This window comes from Acyrthosiphon pisum, chromosome A1 (assembly GCF_005508785.2).
Source record: "Acyrthosiphon pisum isolate AL4f chromosome A1, pea_aphid_22Mar2018_4r6ur, whole genome shotgun sequence".
Taxonomy (NCBI): Eukaryota; Metazoa; Arthropoda; class Insecta; order Hemiptera; family Aphididae; genus Acyrthosiphon; species Acyrthosiphon pisum.
The window spans coordinates 77171274-77196087 of NC_042494.1; the positions used below are offsets into that span (position 1 = coordinate 77171274).

Below are 24814 nucleotides of genomic sequence, written 5' to 3' on the forward strand. Positions count from 1 at the left end.
AATTAAGTTTTTCTTCATTTTTTAATACTTTTGTCGATGTTTTTATAATTTCCATAAATTTACCCATTTATCCCCAGCTTTTTATGGCCTTATGGGAATCGATTAAATTAAAGTTGAAACTCAAAAATCTATAATATAAAATATTATGAATATGGACTAATGTTTCGCTAAATTCACAGCTACACAAAGGGTTCAGCCGAAAGTGATAAGGTTTTTGTTGTTTTTGAATTAGGTATATTATATAATATGGCATGGTGCCACGGTCAAGTAATTATAATTTTTTCTCGTCATGCAAGTGTGCAATCATTAACATTTAAAATCCTGATTTTTACTCTACTCAGTGAATAAAATCACAATTAAATTAACAGGTTTACACTGCAAAATACGAGTATAATATTTTCATTCGGTCACGTGTCTTAGTGCGACAGTGATCACCGGGTGATCTTCAGTGCCTCTCTTCAACCTCGTAACAACTTCCACGTCTATAGATCGGCTCATTTATATTAAAATATAAATAATATAGTACCAATGGCCAATGAAACGTGGCGAAAGACTCCCGTCTCCCACCCCATTCCCCGATATTGCGTATCAGACAGTGGCTACTGGTATCAGCGAAGTAAGTTAGTAACTTGTTGTTATGATCATTAATTTCGTCATGCTTGGAAATATCACGTATATACAACAGACTGGACAGTCCACATAATATTGTTATTTATCTTACACGCTGACTGGTGGGGGGGGGGGCGTGGTCGCGATTATTATTACTCGGTCTATTACTGGTGGTCGCGCCAAGCGGATTATAAATGAGCTGCAGATCGCTCGAGTTTAATTAAGAGCGAGAGAAATTTATTACCGTGCTCAGAGGACAGCCAAAGAATAACAAAAAAAAGAAAAAGTAAAAACGAGTCCTTGAAACGAACTCCGCCTACCAGCACGTCGTGTTATCATTCTATCACCCCGAATGTTCCGCCGTCGTGTCTCGTGGTCTATTTATTTTTCATACACACTTATAGATAATATTATGTCTATGTGCCCAATAATCACCATGACGAGATTTGACGTTGGCCGGTTTTCGGCGGGAACGGGTCAGGAGATCTTCCTAAGCCGTGGTTTTCACACACACACGTACACGTAGGACGTAGATAGTAATGTGTATTATCTACACACAAATGATGTGTTCTGTGGGTATTTAATTTCTTTGGTTCGAGTACGAACATGTGTTCGGGACAACTTTACTGATAAACAATTTTTCTCTTCCATATTATTGCGTTGCGCAGTAAAACAGAAACGTGCCGGGTTACCGAACGTCGAACACGCAGTTCTCAGAGTTTTTGCGTTTCCAAAGTCACATGGTTTTTTTACGAAAATAATATTTTAGTTTTTGATTTTTAACAAGTTTTAGGTGCACTAAAGTCGTTTAGTCTCGTGATATATTTTTTGTACGTGTCAGCACATAGATAGTGTGCTTGCAACACAAATCGATGACCCTATTCAACTTTAGCAAGAAGTAGGTACTAAATACTGAAGGAAAACACTTGGGCAGCTTGGCTTAGGATTGTCGTCGAAATCAAGTATGCCATTTTTGCAATCGTTTCTCCATTAAACGATTTGCTCGAAAACCTGACCAAGTTATTGCAATGGCATTTTGAAAAATGCCAGAGTAGGTAGAGCATTGTCTATCCGTCATTGCGGATCAGTTGGTGTTTTTTTTAATGACCACCAGTATGAGTCAGGTAATTGTACCGTCGTCAGTGCCTTCAGTTGCCATGTCTACGAAAAGCGCGTGCAATAAGGAAAATATACGCTCAAAAAAATATGGGCCCACACCCGAGGATATAGATGTAAACAACAAACATGATGACCAATGTCAATCTCCAGAGCCTAGTGAGGATAAGCCACTACAAGAGCTGACCAAGTGCGACGAGGGCAGTGAAAACAGTAGCAATGATAAAAAAAAATTTGTGGAAGCTCCACTGCCCAAAACTAACCCGTGGACAGCAAATAAAAGCGTAGCACATGTTCGTCCAAAAGAATCAGCCAAAGAAAAAGACCCGATTGTCGGGGAAAAAAGAGTCTTGCTACCCCAGCAACAAACTAGTTGTAAGTATTTAAATTATCAATAATTATTAGTTCTTGCAATAATTAAATTTTAAGATTACCTAGTTCTAGACTTGGGTACCTACCTACAACAATTTCACAAATGGAATTATTTTGTAAAATTTGGTTCCTATATATGAGGAATAAAAATGTTGACCAATACATACTAATTTAATTTTGTAGTCTTTTTATCTTGAAATAAACAATGTTAGCTTTCTATTTTTTTTCTAAAGTATGATTGATAGGTTCCTATTTACTCTATATATATCTATATAAATTATAAGAAATTACAAAACTACCTATATAATTATTACAAATTATAGAATTTCAATCTAGTACAAGGGTACTTACCGTCCTACTGGCAATGAATGGAGTACTTATATGCTTAATTTGATTAAATGGTAAAATATTGTAGATATTGTACTTAAAACTATTTGCAAGATCAAAATTATTTTTGATAGTTAAACATATTTATTTAACTGCTCTAAAGGTCTATGCTAAATTAATTGAATGGTTTCGCTAACACTGCTCCAGAGCCTCCTAGCTTGAATGAGCTGAGTTTGATAGTAGCCTTTCAACAGTCAAATAATAATATTGAAAATGAATAACTTAGGTAGGTTAACTACAAAAAGTTTCAGAATATACGTTTAAAAGAAATCTTAAAACTAAAAATTAATCAGCAATCATATTAGGTAAACAATATTTTTATATCTAGATATAAACTAATACATACCACACTAAGTTTATGAATGGCTTAGTTGTATTATTATGTTGTGTACATAAGTAATTAAAATAAAATAAGTATTTAATTTCTGGCATAGAACTGATATTCAACAGGTGAATTGGTCTATCTGTTAAGAATATACTCATCCTTTTGAATTTTTTCCTGAATTTTTATTACATATAGGCACTTTACTTGCCATTGCTATTAACTACTCGTACATATTACAAGGCATATTACTTTGTTTTATTCAGTAAAAATGTAAAATTCAATAGACTTGTTTAACGAAATATATTCAGTTCCATATTAGTTCATTGATTTAAGAAAAGAATATATGTACCTATATATAATTTTAATTTAACTTTATAAGACTTATTTAAGGAATTGTTTATTATGTTTTAAAAGATATTTTAATGTTATGCAATAATAAGTATTAAAAGTAAGTGGCAATGTACCTATTAGCTTAATTATTAGTATAGACTAAAGAATTTATTAATTGGAATATTTAAGAAAACATTTATATCTGTATAACATGAGATATTATATTAAAGAATTGATTATAAATACTTACTTATATTATATTATAATCAATGTTTAAAATAATTCTCGAGGTAATTCTTTATTTACTTATTAATTTCAGTGTGATTTAGATATAAATTAAGATTAAATCATTTTAAAGCTTTTTTTTTTATTATTTTATACAAGATATTTCATATTATATATATTACCTTCCTAGGTATCTGAAACTAAAAAAATAAATTGATAATTAATAATCTAGTATAGATACCTAGCTACTATTAATATTAATTTACTTATACGTAAACTAATTAAACTATTCAAATTGATTACGTTAATATGTTGCCTTATGCATAAAAAAGTATTTTAAATAGATAGTATTACGTAGGTATCCAAAAGTGATCTTTACCAACTCTTAATTCTATATGTAGGTAAGGACATTATAGCTTAATGCTAATGTTGAGGCCTCACCAGTTTATGATTATGTAAGTACTATATTATATATATATATATATATATATGTGTATAACCTAACATATATCATGTCCCTACGTTAAAATCGCTTAGATACCTAATTTCTATCTTAATTAATTAAATTTTATTGGAATAATGTTTATTCAAGTAATAGTATCTATGTATAGTACTATAGTACCCATATTTAATACTTATCCATGTTTTTGTATTAGTTATCTACTATCTGTGTGAATTACTTTTAATAAAAATAGTAATAAGATCAAGCCCTTTAATTGTTTAGTTAATACTTATGTAGATACTTAAACAATTCAGTAGGTATACAGACTTAGGTAGTAGTAATACAAGTATTAAAGGTACTTTCCTACTTTAATATTGTAGTACCTAACTACTATTAGATGTAGATATCTATAAAAATACCAACATTTATTACCATTTTATCGAGAATTTTATTGAGAAAATATTTAAAAAAAACATAAAAATAAGTTGTTACTTACTACTTATTCAAAGCAATACCTTAACACTAAATTGTTACCTACTGTAATTTAAATTAATATGTTAAACTAGGTACTTACAGATAGTTTCTACATTGAATAACATTATTTGCTAACATAACTCCAGAACTTTTAGTTTTAATAAGTTGAATTTGATAGTAGCTTTTCGACAGTCTGAATTAGTCTAAATGATAATCAAATGTTTTAGTTTAGATAGGTAATAATCATTTGTTCTTATTACCTAGGTTTCTAAAATGTTTTACTACAAAAGTTAAGGTTTTAATTTTTGGTATTCTATAATAACCATCATCGGCGTCTATTATTTCATTATTCCATCATCCTTTTCTCTGATTGAGATTGGCTCGTTACATTACCTATGTAATAAATACCTACTTATCCTTATAAAATAAATAAATAACGAGGTATGTTTAAAATTAATACCTATTAAAATATCATTGGTAAAAGTTAAAAATAATATCCCATGCTTTGTTAAATTTCTGAAACTCTTTTCTGCAGTTTTTCTTTATACTTCAAGAATGTACTGTGATAAAAAAAAATTATTTTTTGAATGTATTAACTACAATTATTTGGTTTCCACTTTCGAGTCCATATATTTAAAAACTACTTGAAACTTTTAGAGTACCTACCAATAAATTGTCTTGTAAAACTATTGAAATTAATAGATATCAATGAAAAGTTATTTTAAATATACCTACTATACACATTATAATTTTTGTTCTCCTTATATCAAATTTACAATTATACTTATGTCTATTATTAGGTAGACATTATGATATTAATTGTTACTTGCAAAAAGTGTTTCTTGCATAGTTGCATGTACCTTTAATTAATTCTTATTTTTATGAGTAAATAAAAATATCGAGCCATGATAAATTAGCCAATAATGTAGTAGTTACAATGGTTCGATATTATAGTGTGATGATTCAATGTTCAAATACTGATTATTGTTGTACACAAGATAACCACTTGATAAACTTCATATACGGCTATTATTATGGTTATTAAATTGTATGCCATATCTAAATTATGTTTTTAGATGTACCTACCTATAGATTTATGTTTTAATATATAATTAAACTATTATATGTATGAATTATCAGATCAAAATACAAATCTGGTTTAAATACATTACTTGTTTTTGTTTGGTTAGTTAAATTAAGCATAATATTCAATAGTTTACAAGAAACGACTAATACATACTGTACGGACATACATAGAATTTCAAGCGAGTTGGTTTTTATTTTAGATTCTTGCCAGATAGTTGGATTTTTGTGTCGTTGATAAAACAGTGTTTAGGTAATTATTTTATTTCTTAATAATGGCAGACAAATAACATTATTATAGTATTTATAATCAATGGTAATAACTCGAACTGAACATTTAAAATAATTACAAAATGTATATAAAAATTAACTTCATGAAAATATTCAAATGAAAAAGCTTTCATGCCATTTTTTTTAATATTGATTTTGTAAATATTTTATAATAATGTTATACCTAGACCATTTTTAATTTTAAAATTTAGACTGCATTCATTTTAATTTACACAAAACTAAAAACACTTTATGAATTACTTGTAAAATAAAAATGCTAATTGTTAAATATATTCTATTAATTAAAAAAGTTTTAAGATTTGAAAAAAAAAAAATAGAATTTAGAATTAATAAAATTTTTATTATATCGATTGTGAAACATGACTATAACCTACCTCTACTTGATGAATTTCAGTCGAATATTTTTGTGTTGTCAATGTATATTAAATTTTCAATCTTACAGCTTTGGATTTATAACATTTAAATTGGTTTGACATGGCTTACAGTAGGCACCATGATGTTCTGTTGGCTTTTGCATTATTTTATATTACATTGGAAATAACTTATCGCTGTTTATTTGGAGCATTTAATCATTAAATACCTACTGCTGCAGCTGCCGTGAATGCTATTTCAAAATGCTTCAATACATTAATGATTCTGAATTTCCTCTTCAAATACGAATATACGGTTTTGTTTCTGCAGTTGACTTAACGGTTAATAGGTGCAAATTATGGTAGGTATTCTACACCTATTAAAAAATATTTTTAAAATACTCTACATGGATGAGTGGATCATAGAAATTGTAGAAAGCAATCTTTATTTCCTTTTAATTTATAAAATAGTTGTATTCGGTATTAGACCTGATAAATCTAACGCGTCAAGCAGCGTTTTATTCGTGGTTTTTATATCGGAAATTAATGAACAAACGAGCAAGTGGACGTAGTCTATAAAAGTTTTAAAAAAAGCATTCGCTACAGCAGTTGTAAACCGCAACCAACAAATTTTAAAATAAAATTGACGAGGGCCATGGTCAATTTTATTTTACCTTCGAGTTAAATTTTTAATTTGTATACAAATAGACACGAATTAAGATAGTATGGACTGGAAACGGCGGATAAAAACGTTTTTTTGTATATAGATACCACGTGCACTAATATAGCTACCTATAAGAGTTATGAACTTAAATAAACGTACATATTTTGATATGACCATGAAGACTATATAGTATAAGGTATTAAGGTGACCATACTCCACTTTGATAACGTCCCGAAATGAGTCGCACGATTAAACGGCCACAGGCTGCGCTGCGTACGCTAGGGTTGCTACTTTAACCCACGTAGCTTAGGAATTATTCATGTTTCTTATGTTTTTTGAGCCATAACCCATTTTAGATTTTAACTTTTATAATTAAGCATTTATACATGTGCATAATATGTGTGTATTTCATAAACATTCAACATTCTTAAGAAATTAATTTTAGTGTAACGATATGTACATATCGGTATAAAACGATCGTTCACGAAAAGACATGTGTATGGTGTATCGAATAGTATCGGGTTCATACTTACTGTGAACATAGCTATAAAGGTATAAAATAACTAGATATATTGTTAACTATTTGTATAATTTAATTATGTATATTATAATAAAAATAATATTTATATACATATGCACATGCGTAATCGTACAAGCTATAAAATCTAAAGTGGGGCATGGTTCAAAATAATGCATATATTTTCCAAAAAAACTTAAAAAACTTGAATAATTTCTATACGACGCAGGTTAAAGTAGCAATCCTGACATATGCGTTGCAGCCTGTGGCTGTTAAATCATACGACTCTTTTTCGGTACGTTTTTTATGCAGGCGGCCGTAACGAGTTAAGTCTCCTTATTCTAGCGACCAAAATTTGTCTATTGCTGCGCACTCCCACCACTTAACCTGCAGAGATCACTGCTTTCTTATAAGAATTCTTGATATACTCTTGGTATCGAAAATGCACTTCTATGTTTGCTGAAGTTAGATCCTAATCCTCCAATAGAAACTGAAAACAATTTGTTAAAATCTTAAATTTCTCTGTCTGTTCCACCTGGCGTACCTAAAGGTAATCATCTCAGTAATTTCCTTTTCATTTTATTTGTCAATTCAGTTAGTAAATGGATAATTGAAACCAAAAATCTTCTCTTTGCTGATGATATCGTAAAAATATATTTGAACATTCACGCTCTTCGTAGCTGATATTCCAAAATATCCCAAAGTTAACTTAATATTTAAAAATGCCAAGTTATGTCTTTCTATAGAAGATGCATTACTATAGCTCACTCATTAAACAACATTCTTTTAGTACGCGTTTTTAAATTTAAAGATCTGAGTGTCTATTTTACTTTTGAAATTGATCATGTAAATATTATAGTTAGTAAAGCTCTTAAAATCCTTCTCTGTATCGAGCATAACACGAAAGCATTCAGTTCCCCTGTCTGCTCTATCCTTTTTTATTTCGTGTGAGTTCGCTCAATACTGGGCTCAATATATGTTATAATTATGGTACGATAGTTTGGCATCCTTATCTTGCTAGGACCATTTAAGGTTTGAGTGGACATAAGATCAACCACTTTCGTACTCAGTCGATGTTATAAAAATAAGCACATCCACCATGATTACTCCCCCTTGCAACGTGCGTTGATTATTTCTTCACGTCATCGTCATCACGAAGCAAACATCCGATTTCGTTTCTCTCTTTATATGGCTCTTAATATAGCTCTTTATATGACGCACCTGATCTCCTTGCCAGCATTAACTACGGTATACCTTTATTCTTCTTCATAAGTCCTACCCCCTTCCTAGTTCCATCTCATTCCACTTCCTAGGGTCATAATTATCGAATCCTTTTCACACCCTAATAAATAATGCCTCTATTATTTAATGTAAGTTTTTCTCTCTTCCATGCACCTATTTATAAACTATATCAAAATTGTTACTGACATATTATGTATATATTACTTGTAATTGCTATCGGGTGTTAATATGTTTAAATAAATATTCATATCTTGAAGAAAATATTTCATGAATAAATAATTCTGTTGAGAAAGGTATAGATTTTCATCTACCTCTTTTTTCCCTTTTCCATTTCCAGAAAACAGCATTTAATAATCAATGAAAATCACACACCTGAACACACAACCATTAATATCTACAATGAACAGAAATACGCCACTCCCCACCAAACAGAACTCATCGTGCGTTAAACTAAAACCAGTAGTGCCACTGATTAAAATATTAGAACAAAACATATCTTTGATTTCAACTGGACTCTGATCGTTTCGCTTAATTCACATATTTAGGTGATTGCAAATGGACAGTTTTTAAGGAGTTCAAAATAGGCAATTTCCAAATTGTGTGCACGCGGGTCTTGTAAATATGTGCTTAGTAAGTGATCATCAGTGTGTGTGCTAATGAATAAAAGAAATAGCGGAGCGCTCACCCAAATCACTGCTTCGTCGTTGCGTACGTGAACGATAAACAATTTACTATGCTCATTTGAATGTACTTTTTGTCAATCCTACCGGTAGATCTGATAACGCGATAAGACTTTTGAAAACTGATTTGAATTCGTAGTTTACTTGAGATCCAGGTCTCATTTTTAGATATTTAATTTAATTTTCGAATAACCAACATTCCAAATGTTGTAAATTTTAAATATTAAAACAGATTCTACTGGAGTTTAGGAACAAACAAGGAACTTTTGACAAAGTGGCCTTATCTCCAGTAAACATATTAACGAGTTCAAATCAGTTTTCAGAAGTCTTATCGCGTTATCAGGTCCTTCGGTATGATTGACAAAATATTGGTACATTTTGGTTGAATATTAATTGTCCGTTTGCAATCCTCTTAAACATATAAATCAGCCGGAATATCACCATTATCTAAATTAATACAATCAACAGTACACCTTACATCATAGACTGTGGATGGAGCCATGTTGATTTCGCCAGTTTAAACAATTTGAAGCGCATATAATGTATGAGTCGTCTCTGACGCGGAGATGTTTTATAAGCACATGTGGGAGGCGAACCGTCGCATATTTAGCTGTTGGTTTATATTTATATAATATATCAATTAACATAGATAAATATACGTCATTTCTCTCGCATGGTCGCATCAAGTATCTCCGGCTGAGACTCATCGCTTATATACTATGCTTCAAGTTATCAGGACATGGGTCCTCCATACTGTATGATCAAAATACACAATTTTCTACTCCTAATTTATTTGATAGTTAAATTATGATACAGAAATAGAAACCACCACCGTAAACGAAATTGTCACAGAACTTCCCCTACGGCCTCCAATATTCATCAATTTAAAAAATACTAAATTACGAAGAGTTTAACGACAAAATAAAACATGAAATTTAATCAACCAATGAATTCACTTTACCGAGATACTTAAACTGTATAGTACCTCACCAAGGTGTTAACTGAGTTACCATACATTTCTTAAATTAATAAAAATCCAAATTGTTTACATATCAATTAAAATAAAATAAACCGTATCTGATTAATATCACAAATTTATATCCCGCCGTGCAACTAGACTACCTATATACAAGTGAAACTGAACTTAAATGTTTCTTACGATCGTCACAGACTATCCAACACATCCCTACTTCTATTTTTTCATAGTTTAGAACCAGCACAACCTGAAACAACAAGAAAGTAACTTAGATATTTATATTAAACTAAAACTATAATACCTAAGTACCTCGAAACAACAAACAGACACCTTCATGGCTCAATGTCTAAACTGCAAATGCCGAGGCTCCACCAGAACATTCTGTAACCAACCATCTTAGATGCGTTTTTGTGGAAAAACCATCGAACTAAACACTTTTATTAAATTTTGCGACCCCTCTCCCACCGCAAAATGTTCCTAACCTGATGGAAATTACTCCACCAACTATTGTGGATGTCAAATTTTTAAAAATCTATAGCAACTTCGAAATTCACCACTACCCACCTGTTGTATTAAGCATTTGATATATGTGTAAATAAAATAAATACATGCGAAATAAAAGATAATTCAAATTATATGACCAATACATTGTCGAACCCTACCATCCGACATCATCTCACTCTGAAATAATTAAATAACAGTTAAACCTATTCACAGGCTACAATATCAAACATAAACCAGGCACTAACAAATCATAATAAATTCCAGTACGTAAGTAATTAAATCGAAAACATTTCATCTCAAATGACCTCCTTCCTAAACAAATTTAAACTCTTATAAATCCACTCATTTTACTTTTTACTATAATCATCGACAAAAAATCAATTTTCAACGTAACCGCTCATTTAAAAAAAATCGTTTATCTAAAATAGAAGGTGTTGTTGATGGATGGTTCCCCACTTACGACCATCTATATCTGTATTTACGCTGTAAACGCTAAAAAAGGATTGATAATTATTAAAACTTAAATAGTACCTAAAGTCGCTAAATATAATATCAAAAAAGAAATATTATGTGACGGAATCATTCGCTTTGTGTCAGTGTACAACTATATGAACATTATTATGTGGCGTATTTGTGCTTAAAAAAAACGTTTAGTATCAGAAAATCCGTTTCTAAAAGTATTTATAATCGCTGAATGCAGCGCTTTCAACTGCTGCGTAAAACAGTGGTCATAATATGCTCCCGACCATGTCAACTATAGTAGTGATACGAGCCCGGTAATCGAAATCCCGAGCGCTTCTGTCAATTTATCGCATACTTTAATACTTAAATAACAAAACAATTTAATTTTATAAATGTGAATATGATATAATACAGATAAGAGTATATTATATATAAAATAAAAAACATACATCAGTACAAGAAATATTGCAAATTTACGTCATGAATTAAGTAAATTCGTTTTTTTCATTTCCACGGTTTCTACCTCGATTGCCTGATCGCACGCCACTGGTATTGAGGAATATACATTACCTATCTATTATTATTTTTTATTATATTAGTGTAGTAGTGTAGGTACGTACTATTTATTTTACATTTTTCTATACTAAACATTTTAATGTATTGTGCATTGAGGAGTTGTTTTGAGGATACATCGTGTCCTACGTGAATGCGGCGAAAAACAAAACAATTTGTATTTTGTATTTCGCCGCGTTGCAAGGACAGAATGGTCAGAATAGGAACCGCCCGCGTTCACCTCCGTTCACATAGGACTAATTTATAATCGCGCGAATTTATTTATAACTATTTTGTTGATGTTCAGTATTTAATGAATAAAATAAATACAATTTTTGTATTATTGATATGAAGTCTGTATATTTTTTTTTACCTGTAATAAATTTATAAAGGGTATAAATGGTATACGTAATTTAATTATTAATCAGTACAAATATAAGCTTTTTTGAATTATGCACCTGTATCCAATTGTAAATATTTATTTAAAAAGTAATTATTTTTATATGTTTTAGTAAAATATATTATGTAAGAAAAACTGTTGTAAATAATTAAATAAAGCAAGTCAACGTGTGCACAATATAGATTCCTATAGATACTATAGTATTTAATTTTTTTTATAATTTATTATTAATCAATGTATTTTACAGGTGATATGTCAAGCAGCAAAGCCTTAAGTAGCAGCAAATTCACCAAGATTAAAAAAGTAAGTACATTTTTGTTATTGGGACAATTTGATAATACGTTTTAATTCAAGTAATAGGTAGTTCATTATTAGAAAGACATATAAAAGTATATAATTTATATTATATTAAGAGGATGTCAAACATTCACAAAACACATTTACGCAGAATCATTTTTCTATGTTTTTAAGTAATCTTAAAGTAAAATCACTTATTACAAAAAATATTTTTGAGGAAATGACTTATCAATTTTATATTTTATTGTTATTTGACTTAAAAAATAAACAAAAAAATTTTGTAAATTTAATTTTGTTATATTTGTTTTGAAACAATATTTAGACAAATCGATGTGTCATTCCTTCAAAAATATTATTCCCTATCTTTTTTGTAATGTGTGATTTTACTCTGAGATTTAAAGTACATTAAGGTTATAACTTAACTTAACTAACAATTTCAATTTTTCTTATATTCTATTTTGTATCATGGTGTTGTTTCTTTTACATCTGATGCAGAATATTTTTATAAATAGTTAATGTTCTATGCATTCCAGTATCCCTGTACCCCTCCTCCTCCTTGTAAATGAGTCATACAAATAAAATAAATTTAAATTTTTAAATTTTGAAATGTGTTTTTTTTTAGAAACTTTATCTTACATTGTAACTATTTCCTTTTTCAGAACAAAGAATTAAATGGTATTGAAGCTTGGCCATCTTTAGGAAATTCCCAAGGCCCAGACGTATGTATAGATATTACCAATTTAATTTATTTTAATTTTTAGTATATTAAAAGTAATTTATCAAGGTATATACATTATGTTTTTTATGTAGAAAAAATGTATATCTCAGAGTGAAAATACTTCACCAAATATTCAGTCACAATTGCCAAAAGTTAATAATTCTGTAGTTGCAAAGGATGCCCAGACTTCTACTAATGACATAATATCAGCTAAAAAGTCTTGTCAAAAGATTAATGGTGTTAAAAAAAATGAAACAAACAATGACTCCCCAAATATTAATGAACAAGAAAATGGTACAAACTCTGGTCATTCATCATCCAATGAATCAAATAATATCGATAAACGAAAAAAAGGTTAGTATTAACATTTAACGATTATTGTTTAATCAAATAAATTTTTTATAGGTTTTTATTTAGATATATTATATCTCAACTTTATAATACAATTGTGTTATACACATAATTTGTTTTTAGATTAAGAGAATGTTGTACCCGCATAATATGTTGTCTCCATCTTACTAACACATAACATACCAACATATACATTCAGAAGTTCCAATTTTGTGTTGTTGGCTTAAATATTAGAATGAATGGATTCAGAGGCGATGTGGGTCAGCTGGAGTAGTCATATTGGGTCATATTTTTTCTATGGCTGCCAAGGCTAAACCATATAAATTTATAAATTGTATACTAAAATATAATAATATCACTATAAAAATAAATCTATTTAGGCATATCATAATATAAAATAATTATAAATGTGGATGTCATAAACAAACAATGTTGAAAATATAAATGTATTTTGGCCCGACCACAATACTGCCATTTATAATTTTTAATAAACAAGATAATAAAAATAATTTTATTTCAATGCAGTGTCGGCAGCGTATGAACTGGAAAGTTGCTGGCGAGTCAGTGTATTGTATAGTGAACTATTAATTGCATACTCGTGTAGCTGTGTAAATTCATCTTAGTGTGAGTGAGGTATATGATCCAAAAATAACAATTAATAATTTGGTTTTTTTTTTTCAAACTTTAATAAGTTATAATGCATATGAATTATGATTTTTCAAACAAAATTCGTTCAAGCCTAATAAATTGTTGATTAGCATGTTAAGTAATGGTGCAACCAACCAGACCTTTAATTTTATAGGCCTTTGGCTAAACTTTCATTTGAAAAGTGGCCCATGGGAATTTTGCCCTCAAATAATTATAATATTATGTTAATAGTGCGTTTCATAGCAACTGCAACTTGACGCTAACGCTTTTCATGGCGATTTTGTCTCAAACCAGGCTTTTCAAACTAGAATCGAAAAACTGTGTAAAATATTCATTATCAATTTTAAATTTTCCGGGCTAGTTTTAGAAACCCTAATGAAAAAAACATCAAGAGGCGTGTTAGCGTCAAGTTGCAGTTGTTATGAAATGCACTATAGTTACAAAACAATATTATATAATAGGTACACAAACAATACATTTTATTACATAGGAGTTATATTTTAAGTATTAGCTTCTTACTTCTTAGCCTTTAGCACCAGGTTACCTAAACATTAGTCTCAATTCCTTATTTGTGCATGAAAATCTGCAAATGGTTAACATTTACAAATGCTCATGGTGATAATAAGTTCAAAGTTCTTGTATAGCCCAATCTTTGGACAGTAATAGTCAGTGACTAAACATTTTTCTTAGTGTATAAATTGGAATAAGTTAATATGCAACAACTTTCTGCAAATGGACTAAACTAACAATAATACAAAAACAAAATAACAAACTCAAGCCCACACAATAAATTAATGTTATACTCAAAATAACTGCTGTTGTAACTCCAACTGACCAATTGATTGTCATTTGTTTGAATAAGACACTACATCCTTTAATGGCAATACATAGATTAATACATTATCATGTTCATCAATAGAAATTATTAAAGATGTGAAAAATGCAAATATAAGTGCCACCTTTGAAGTATCTGTTACATAAAACAAATTATATACTTTGAATGCATTGTCCTAGAACACCCAATAAATAATATATATTATTATACTCTATTATTAGCATTATACTCTATTCCTTTCAAGTTTACCCATTCAACTAATGTAAAATGGTTACCGTTACATCACTCTCATATAACTCGACGGCAGCTGTTGAAAACAAAGGAGTAACATCAGTTGTTGACAACGGTGACCAATCACAAACCATCTGACATCGACCGAAGAGGGAGGGTCTAATCGTTTTGGCGGATTAGTATACATACGCTAAAGTGGCTAATAATAAGTAAATTTATTCTTCTTAAGCTTAAACCATACAATTGTAACTACTGTCTGTAGATGATGTTGATATGTTATGCATTATTAAGATTGAGAGAACACATGTATATAAGGTGTCCTCTTAAGAGAGAAAAATAGTACTGTCACTAAGTATATAACTAGTTTTTACCATTTATTTTATATAATGAACATAATGATATATTTTAACTTTAATATTATATGCTTTACCTACGTTCTATTATTACAGTTAAACATTCTAAATGGACACCTCTTGATATTGAAATATCTAAAGAAAACAGTTATAGGAGCAGACTTTCAAAATATCGTAGGGATCGATCTGGTGAGAACAAATTTAATTACTCATTTATATAGAGTATACAAATATTCTTGTATTCTTTCTCAGGTGGTCGAGACAAAAGTAGTAATCAAATTAGGAATAAAAATAGTCGCAAGGTTTCTGATTTGTCAGATAATACTATCTCAGATTCTGACAAACGTGATGGAGGTCCAATGCGATACCTGCGACACCAACGATCTCGCAATAGGCTTCAAGATGAAGAACCTAAGACTAACTCCCAAAAAACAGATGGAAAAAATGTAAATTTTTCTTGTGCTCGTTTATGATAGTTTTTAATATTCATAAATATAATTATTTAAATAACATATTAATAAAAGTATTGCATGAACATTTGATTGAAAATCATAAATTAATATTTTAAATTATAAATTAATTCTAAACATCTAAATAGTTTGTTCATCCTTATAATCTTTAAAAACTGTTTTATTTTTCAGGCTAGTTATAATTTTAAAGGAAGTGATGTTTTGTACTCAGGTCCATCCCGTTTGAATTATACCCAACCTTATTGTGAATTAGTTCCGTTTATGACTTATCCAGTTATAAACGAACAGACTGTGATTAATCTTCTTAAGCAACAAATGTGCGTTGATAATTATTTACAATTTCTTTAATACTATGATAAAATTATTAATGTTTATATTTTTCCAGATCTTACTATTTTTCAACAGATAATCTTTGCAAAGACACATTCTTCAGGTTTCACATGGATGAACAGGGTTATGTTCCTGTAACATTTATTGCATCTTTTAAACGAGTGAGAGAACTTAGTCAAGATATTAGTCTCGTTATGAAAGCAATGATTGATATGGAAGAATTAGAACTTAGTACTCACATGGTATGAAAACATTTAGCATTCGAACATAAAACTAGTTTAAATAGTATATTAACCTCTTAGTTTCAACACTAACAGGTAAGATGCCGAACTGATCCAACCAAGTGGCCACTTAAAGAAATACCTCAACAATTTTTATTTAAAAATAATTTAAATGCACAACATCCATTATTTGCTCATCCAATGGGACCGCCAACTATTGTTCCACTTATTTCTCCAGACTTAATGGTAAAAAATCTACCTGCCCCTCCTCCTCCACCAAGCATACACATAGTTTCTGATCCACAAGCTGCCATGAATCTTAATCCTGATGTCCCAGAATTCGTTCCAAGGAATGGCCCCATAGAATTGAAGACTGAAGAGAACTGTGATACTAATGACTGTGAACTAACAAGAATAAAAGATACTCCTATTACAAGTAGTGGTGAAGTTCTTGATACATCCAATAAATCTGATGGTCAACACACAAAAATTGGTAAGAATAAAAATCATAATACATTTTCCAATTTAATTTTAATAATATTTTTTAACATAGGATAACTCATTAGGTTAGGTAACTATTGTTTGTAATTAATATTTTATCAAATTTTATTTAGCAATTTTAATTAAATTATTTAATGTTTATTTTTATAGGTTAAAAATTCAATAGTACTCATATTTCTTACGCCTAGTACAGTAAAACTGGTCACCATCTTGTTATTTTTTGCAGTTGTATACTATGGGTGTTGCGAGGAGAGGAATAACCCTCCACCATAATTTTTTGGAAGAATTAATTTCTTATATATGCCACTGATTCGTAGTGACTACGTAATTAATATTAAAATTATGAACTGCCATAAAAACTATTGAGAAATATATATTCTGTTTTGTAAAAGGATTTTTTAAGATTATAATTAAAATCATATAGTATATTATTAAGAAACAAGTTGGGCAAGCTAGTGTTATAAATTCCCAATTTCTAAACATATTTTAATACATCACAAGAAATTATAATTCCGTTAAAAATGTATGTACAGTAACTATGAAAAAGGAATAAATACCTTCTATTATCAACAGTCGTAGTTTATAACTATATACTGGTAATTAACGGACGGATGGACACAACAGGAATATAAGTTGTTCTAAACATATTTTTAGACACCTAAAACCTTTTTAGGAAACAGATATAATATCTTATCATCATGAATCATGATACCACAATATTAGCCACATAGTTGCGATAGATTTACTATATAGCAAGCATCCAGAGTGCATACAGATGTTGCTTGATCATCATAACTTGTTCCTTAATAACTTGAATGGAGTATATTATATAGTATGGTATTATGGATTTTATTTAAGAGATTTATATATAATCCATTAATTTTGTCAAAATTGTTCGCGACCAGATTGCTTTATAACAGTATGACATAAAGCTTATAAAAAAATATTCTTAATTAGTATTTTCATAAATAATAATAATAAGATAATCAATTAGATAAATTAATGTATTTGATTATTTTTTATGAAATATCCATCAATTAATATTATCTGTTTAACAGCTAATTTAAAGTCTGATACAATTAAAGAAGAACGCAATGACAATAAAAATGAATCTGTTGAAGTTTTAGATGATAGAGAATCGTGGAAAGAAGTAAGTTTTTATTTTTAGCTATAATTAATTGTATTATGTTATCTTTTATTAAATAATCATTTTTTATTATACATATTAAAACCTATATTAATTCTGTATATATCTGTTAAAATTAAATCTTTTAGTTTATTTAACTTAGCCAATATGGGGTAATAAATAAATATTTATTAATAATCCAACTAATATTTCAGGTAAAAAGGCGCTCGAAGCCTAGAAACAGTAGTTCTATGACATCAGAAACACTAAATGTAGCATCAAATTTACCTAAACGTAATTTTCCTGAGAATCAAATTGATACTCATACATCAAATTCGTGGGATCTTGGATTTCAGTTTGACGAAGATCTTGCTGTTGTGCCATGTGGAAAAATAAATAAATTTAATGAAGATCCAATTGGGTAATTTTATAATTTTATTAAACATTCAAATTTGTACTTAAATTAAATAAGATTATAATATTTATTAATTTTTCTAATGGTTTTTTTTTTTTGAAGTTCTGATACTGATGAATCTGACTATGGAGATAAAGATGATTTTGATGATAAAGATATTGACAAACTCATGATTATTACACAAAAAATGATAAGTCGCCCTCAAAAGATTGAAGATCGATCTCATGATAAAACAACCCGTGTAAAAATGACTCAAGATTTAGAACATGCTATTGACTTAGGTTTAAGATTATATGAAGAAGACCTATGGCATACAAATTCTACGGTATTTTAAATTAACATAAATTAATATTCAGCCAAATGTCACTTTTATATTTTTCTTTAGAATCAAACTTCATCTTACAAGACTGTAAATGTTGTTACTCAAGAGGTTTTTGAAAGGCTTGTACCAAAAGCTCCAAAGAAAGTCAATCAAGTTCCTCCACCACCACCACCTTCTCTGAACGTTGATAATTTAACCGAAATTATGGAATCTACTGAAAGAAAAGTAATTGATTTAAGTTTACTTTAAGTTAACATTATTTTAACATTTTTATGAATTAGGAAATTGAAAATAAACAAGAGAAAACTCAAACTGCTACACAGACTAAGACTAAAGTGAAATTTGACTTACAAAAGCCAAATCGTCGTCACTTCTATGGAGATATTGATGAATCTGGACATAGAAAACGAAGCCGTTTTAATGCGGACAGTGAACATCACGTAGGTTGGGTGTTAGATTCTCGTGCCCATACTAGACCTCGTACGACATCATTTGGGTAATACTAATATTATAATTTTATAAAAAATATAAATAATATATATGATAAAATATGATCCTAAGAATTATATTATCATTGTCAGTGTCTGTAATACTATATCTATATGTATAACTGTGCACAACATATCACAGTGTTAAAGCTTTAAGAAGCCTCTCATTGTTAAAATACATAGACATTTGTAGGTTATTAACACATAAAGTATAATATTACATTTATCTAGTGATAAACGTCTAAAAGATTATTGATATTCCTACACATATTATGACAAAAGCAATTTTTAGTAATTCATTATATTATATTTTCATAAATTTATGGCATATATACCAATAAGGAGAAAATCTTTAACAGTGTTTATGTTTTTATTGGAAAAGATATAAAATTAAGTAACTATAAAAAAGTTATGTAATGTATATTTATTTATTTTTTGTACTCAATACTATTTCTAATGCCTTATTTATGTGTATAACAATAATAGTACATTTATTTAACTGTGTTTTCATATTCTTAATTTTGATGATATTTTTAACAAATATTTTATTATATTACATAAGTACTACTTTTTTTTTCAGTAGTGGAACATTGGGAACTAGTCCTAGTCCAAGTGAAGGATTTCTATCTAGTACACCCCAATCATTGCCAACTTTTCATCACCCTTCTCATGCATTGCTTATGGAAAATAATTTTACTCAACAAGCATACCATAAATATCATTCACGTTGTTTAAAAGGTGTGTATATTTATAATATTTGTAAATATTCTTTGATAGAATGATATTCAGTATCTTAAACAAGATAAACAAAATAATATAACATTTTCTTTTCTTTTTTTTTTCTCTAGAGAGATCTAGACTTGGGCCAGGAATGTCTCAAGAAATGAATACGTTATATAGATTCTGGTCATTCTTCTTGCGTGACAATTTTAATAAAAACATGTATAAAGAGTTCCAATCTTTGGCGGTTGATGATTCAAATAATGGTTTCAGGTTTGTTAGAATTATGTCTGTAACAAATTGTATTTTTATATATATTTTTGTTTTTTTTGTAGGTATGGGTTGGAATGCTTGTTTCGTTACTATAGCTATGGTCTTGAAAGGAAATTCCGACCAGAATTATATAAAGATTTCCAAGCAGAAACTATAAGAGATCATGAAAATGGTAATTTGTTAGTTTTTTAAATTTAATCTTAAAACAATTTTAAACTGTTCAGATTTCTTTTATGGATAAATTGTAGGTCAACTTTATGGATTAGAGAAATTTTGGGCCTTTTTGGAGTATTACAAATATAGTAAAACGCTTCAAGTCGATCCCAAGTTAAAGCAATTCTTGAGTAAATTTAAAACGATTGAAGATTTCCGAAAAGCAGAAGAGGTAATGAACTTAAAGACTTAATAAAATAGTTTGTTAGTTTTTATATACATTTTAATAAATTTTAGCAATTACCTAAAAGTGAAGGCTATTTGGATGCATCTATGCGAAAAATGGCGCGTATGAAACGCCACCGTAGTTACTCTGAAAATTCTACTCTTGATACTTTAAAAGTTGCATCCGATGTTATAATAAAGCCATTGAATATTACTTCTAATGTTCCATCAACTAATGATGAAAATTGGCGTAAAAACTCTGTATTACCAAGAAGAAGATATTTATCTGTTGGTAAGTTTCCTACTAAATACTAATTAACAGTTGGTAGATTTAAATAAATTAAAAATATTTAAAAAATTTAGGTGAGAAATCAGGAGATGCTAAAGGACCTAGAATTACAAAGGTAACATTTGAATTAAATAAAAAAGGATCATCGACAATTGAAGAAAACTCTACTGAGACGCCAAAACAAAAGTAATGCCCCAGAATATCATTGAGAAAACCATGTTATTATATTAACATTTATGAAATGAATGCTTAGTAAAAACACATAAAAAATTTAACTTTGGACATTTTAGATATTTTTAACTTTAGTTTGTTATGTTATTTATCAAGATTGACTTGGGTCTAATATATTTTTTAAACAAATTAAACTTGATTAGCTTTTTCATGAGCATAGATACCTAGATATTTGAATACATAAATATGTATTATGTACTGCACATATCTGAGTGCATTTATATTTGAACAATAAATTCTTATATTGACATCAATGGTTATTAATAATAAATGTGTAATAAATTGTAATATTTACGCATATTACTTACAACTTAATAATATTATGATGAAGACTGAATATCATTGTTTTGTCATTTTATTTCAATATTAATTTCTTCATTTCCCATTCAAAATTTAACTTGCCATCTTTTATTTATTTTACTAATGTTTATTGTGAAATGCTAGTCATGTGATTTGCTAATTATTAAGTTGATTATCAAGTATATAAAAAAAAAATGTTTGGTGAGTCTTTGATACCTAACATAACAATTACTTAATTAAAGAAAAAAAAATAAAGTATTTAAGTACAGAAATGTTGTTTTATATAATTAATTACTTTAATAATATTATGGAAAATTTATTTAGTGTGATAGTTTTTTTAATATTTTAACAATTGTACTGTATAAAGTGTGTTGCTTAATTTAATTATTTTGTTAATACTATTATTTTAGTTATAATGTTAGCATTTAAATTTGATAACATTGTTTAAGAACTATCGTATTAGTTTATGGGAATGGGATTAGATATTTTATTTTATATTTTATTTTATTATTCCAAAATTTGGATTTTGAATTAAAAAAATCTAATAGTTGTATCTATTGCCATATAATAAAAAAAAAAAAATATATATATATATTTAAATTAGAATTATAAAGTCGTCAAGTCTTGGATTGTATAAGACTTCAATGTGCTCACAGGGTTTTTTTTATTTATAATTAATGAAATTAAATTCAAAACATAAGGATAATAGTATATATTTAATAGTAGTTTTCATATTACTTCTCGCACAATTCGTATTAGTTTTTATATTACTGAATATGTCATTATTTGAAAGCAAAAGTAATAATTTATTTATATTACTTAACATTTTCAATATAATGAATGTAAAATATATATATATATATATATTGCTCTAAATAATACTGAAATTTTAAAAGAAAGCATTATACGTTATAATTGTTTCATTTATCTTATGAATTGCTCATTGCTCTTACTTAAAATTGAGTTAAAATTTATAAAATCAAATTTCTAATGATTGTGTTCATTTTTTAATTTTTAGCAATAATGTTAGTATAAACTGATTGCATTTTTAAAGAGTATAGCTAACTTATAGCATATTGTATTTTCCAATATTTTTAAGTATTTTTAAAGTAGAATATGAATACATGTTTTTTTTTTTTTTTAGTATATGTATTTAATTTATGATAACAATTACTGAAGTTTGAATCCAAATTTAAAGCCTTATTTTAAATATATTTTTATTAAATTAAAATATGTTATAATTAAATTACCCAGAATTTTTTGCGACTAAAATTATTATATTTAAAATTTAATTTGGGTGATTATTTTACATAACTTTTATTAAAATTATTTATATAAATAGTGTATATCATATAAGTGTTTAAGTTTGTTTGATTGCTACTTTGCTAATAACAACAGTGTATATATACATGTATGTATATAACTATACGCTATATATATATATCATACACTGTTATATAATTATTATTAATTTGTTCAACAACATAATAAACTATATTGTTCTGTGTATAATTTTATCAAAATATAATTATTTTATTTTGAATATTTTAAATTGTATATTATTTATATTAATATGATATTCAATTTAATATAGTACTTCCTAACATACAGTTTATAATATGTTTGTAATGTATCCTATGATAAAGTTATTTTAAAAATACAGATAATCTCTTATCTATTTTATGATTAAAAATAAAATGTTACTATGGACTTTTTTGAGTCCTGAATATTCTATTTGATTTTTATGTAATCACAGTAAGTATTGACTCTTCTTAAAATTTAGGTACATTTTGGCTTACAATTATTATCTACCTTCTGGTTACTAAAAACTAACATATTGTTTGAATGCACTGTTTAGTAGTAATTCAACACAACTTAACTTTGATATTATTATCTAATAATTGTAATATATTATGTTCTTAATTTTTCTAATATCCTCAAATATTCATTTCTTAGTTTGTCATCTCATAGTATTTAATTTATGTCTATATTGCAATATACATTTTATATTATATAAATAATATACACATTACACATCCACAACTATGGGCGTAACCACATGAGAGGATATGGTGGATGGAACCCCCCATTTTTTTTTTTTAGATTCTGATCTGAGCGATAATTGTATTGGTCTTCAATGATGTCTGTTTTTTTTTTGTGAGTCACCACCTTCAGTAAAAATAATTTGATTTTCTACTTCGGCATATTTTCTGGTAGTAGGAAAGTGAACATTTCTCCGTATTTTTCAATAGAAAAAACACTAAAAAAAGTTGGCAAGTGGGTGTTGCTTTGCTATACAGAAGGTACAAGTGGGTCCCTGTAATGGATGGTGTTAAATTTGAGTTGAACGATATAATATCAAAGTATTTGCAAAACGAAGACGGTCAGTCAACCTATGATATAATATTAAGTATATTTTTATGATATTATTGTGAATAAAGTAATTTACTTACCTATTTAGGTGAAACATTGTTTCAAATTTTCAATCCTTAACTAAAAAACTTTTATGGAAATTTTATAATTTTTTAACTTCAAAATCATTTTAAAATTTAAAATTTGATAAATGTTGTCAAAATTTGAACTTTAAATGCTTATAAAAGAAATTTGTGCCTATTTATTTTTAATATTTTTCGACTGCTATTTTAAAAATATATATGAACCCTTTTATTAGATTGTCAAGCTTTTTGACCCAACGAATAAAATATTAATAGCATTTATAGAAAAAAAAATTAAAAAATTGGAAACTGAAAATGTTCTAAAACCGATTAAAACAAGTTAAATTAGTTTGAAAAGTTTATCGTGTGTATAAAATGATAATATAAACATTCGAGGAAATTTATGTAACTACGGTTACATAAATTAGAGTTACACTAAAAAGTAAAAACCAAAATCAATTTTCGTACAAATTACTGTTTTTCTTTTTTTTGTTCTGGCTTTCCATGCGTTTTTGAAAAGTATTGATCTCTGACCTTCCGATAGCACTAACTAGATTCACTTTCCCATCAAACAAGATACTTAGAAGAAAATTGAAGCACTTTTACTGCCTCAAACGATGACAAATACAAAAAAATAAAATCAATACATTTATCGCTCCACTCAGAATCTAAAATAGGAAAAAATCGATTTTTACGCAAAATTAGTTTTCTAAAAAATCGATTTTTACGCAAAATTAGTTTTCTAAAAAATCGATCTAACTCTAAACAAATTCGCCGCACCGTATAGAAATTACATTTTCACTGAATATTAATATGACCATTTTCTAAATCAATAAAGCTTTCAAAATAATTTGACTCTTTTTAAGCTATATTATAGGCAG

At 28.1% G+C, this 24814-nt stretch overlaps 1 protein-coding gene across 4 annotated transcripts; it reads left to right on the forward strand.

Moving 5' to 3' along the window:
• Positions 1–1261: 1261 nt before the first annotated feature.
• LOC100164419 (la-related protein 1B) lies at positions 1262–21480 on the forward strand. Of its 4 annotated transcripts, none has more exons than XM_008191789.3 (20): positions 1262–2100; positions 12249–12304; positions 12958–13017; positions 13109–13370; positions 15531–15623; positions 15687–15880; positions 16076–16221; positions 16290–16476; positions 16552–16948; positions 18015–18106; positions 18298–18503; positions 18600–18822; positions 18883–19044; positions 19101–19315; positions 19891–20045; positions 20156–20300; positions 20363–20472; positions 20549–20685; positions 20751–20970; positions 21042–21480. In XM_008191789.3, the coding sequence occupies exons 1-20, from the start codon at positions 1713–1715 to the stop codon at positions 21155–21157; spliced, it is 3564 nt and encodes a 1187-aa protein (XP_008190011.1). In that variant the 5' UTR covers positions 1262–1712; the 3' UTR covers positions 21158–21480. The 4 variants fall into 4 exon arrangements, with proteins under 4 accessions (XP_008190011.1, XP_001945877.2, XP_016657808.1 ...); XM_001945842.5 differs by having other exon boundaries at positions 1263–2100; positions 19888–20045; XM_016802319.2 differs by lacking the exon at positions 1262–2100 and adding an exon at positions 5474–5616 and having other exon boundaries at positions 19888–20045.
• The last annotated feature ends 3334 nt before the right edge of the window (positions 21481–24814 follow it).

Bases quoted from the DNA above. Each gene is read 5' to 3' on its own strand.
- LOC100164419 (XM_001945842.5), top strand. From the start codon at position 1,713: ATGACCACCAGTATGAGTCAGGTAATTGTACCGTCGTCAGTGCCTTCA. The intron at 20,473-20,548 runs GTAATTTGTTAG...GATAAATTGTAG, and splicing joins TATAAGAGATCATGAAAATG to GTCAACTTTATGGATTAGAG. The intron at 20,971-21,041 runs GTAAGTTTCCTA...TAAAAAATTTAG, and splicing joins AAGAAGATATTTATCTGTTG to GTGAGAAATCAGGAGATGCT.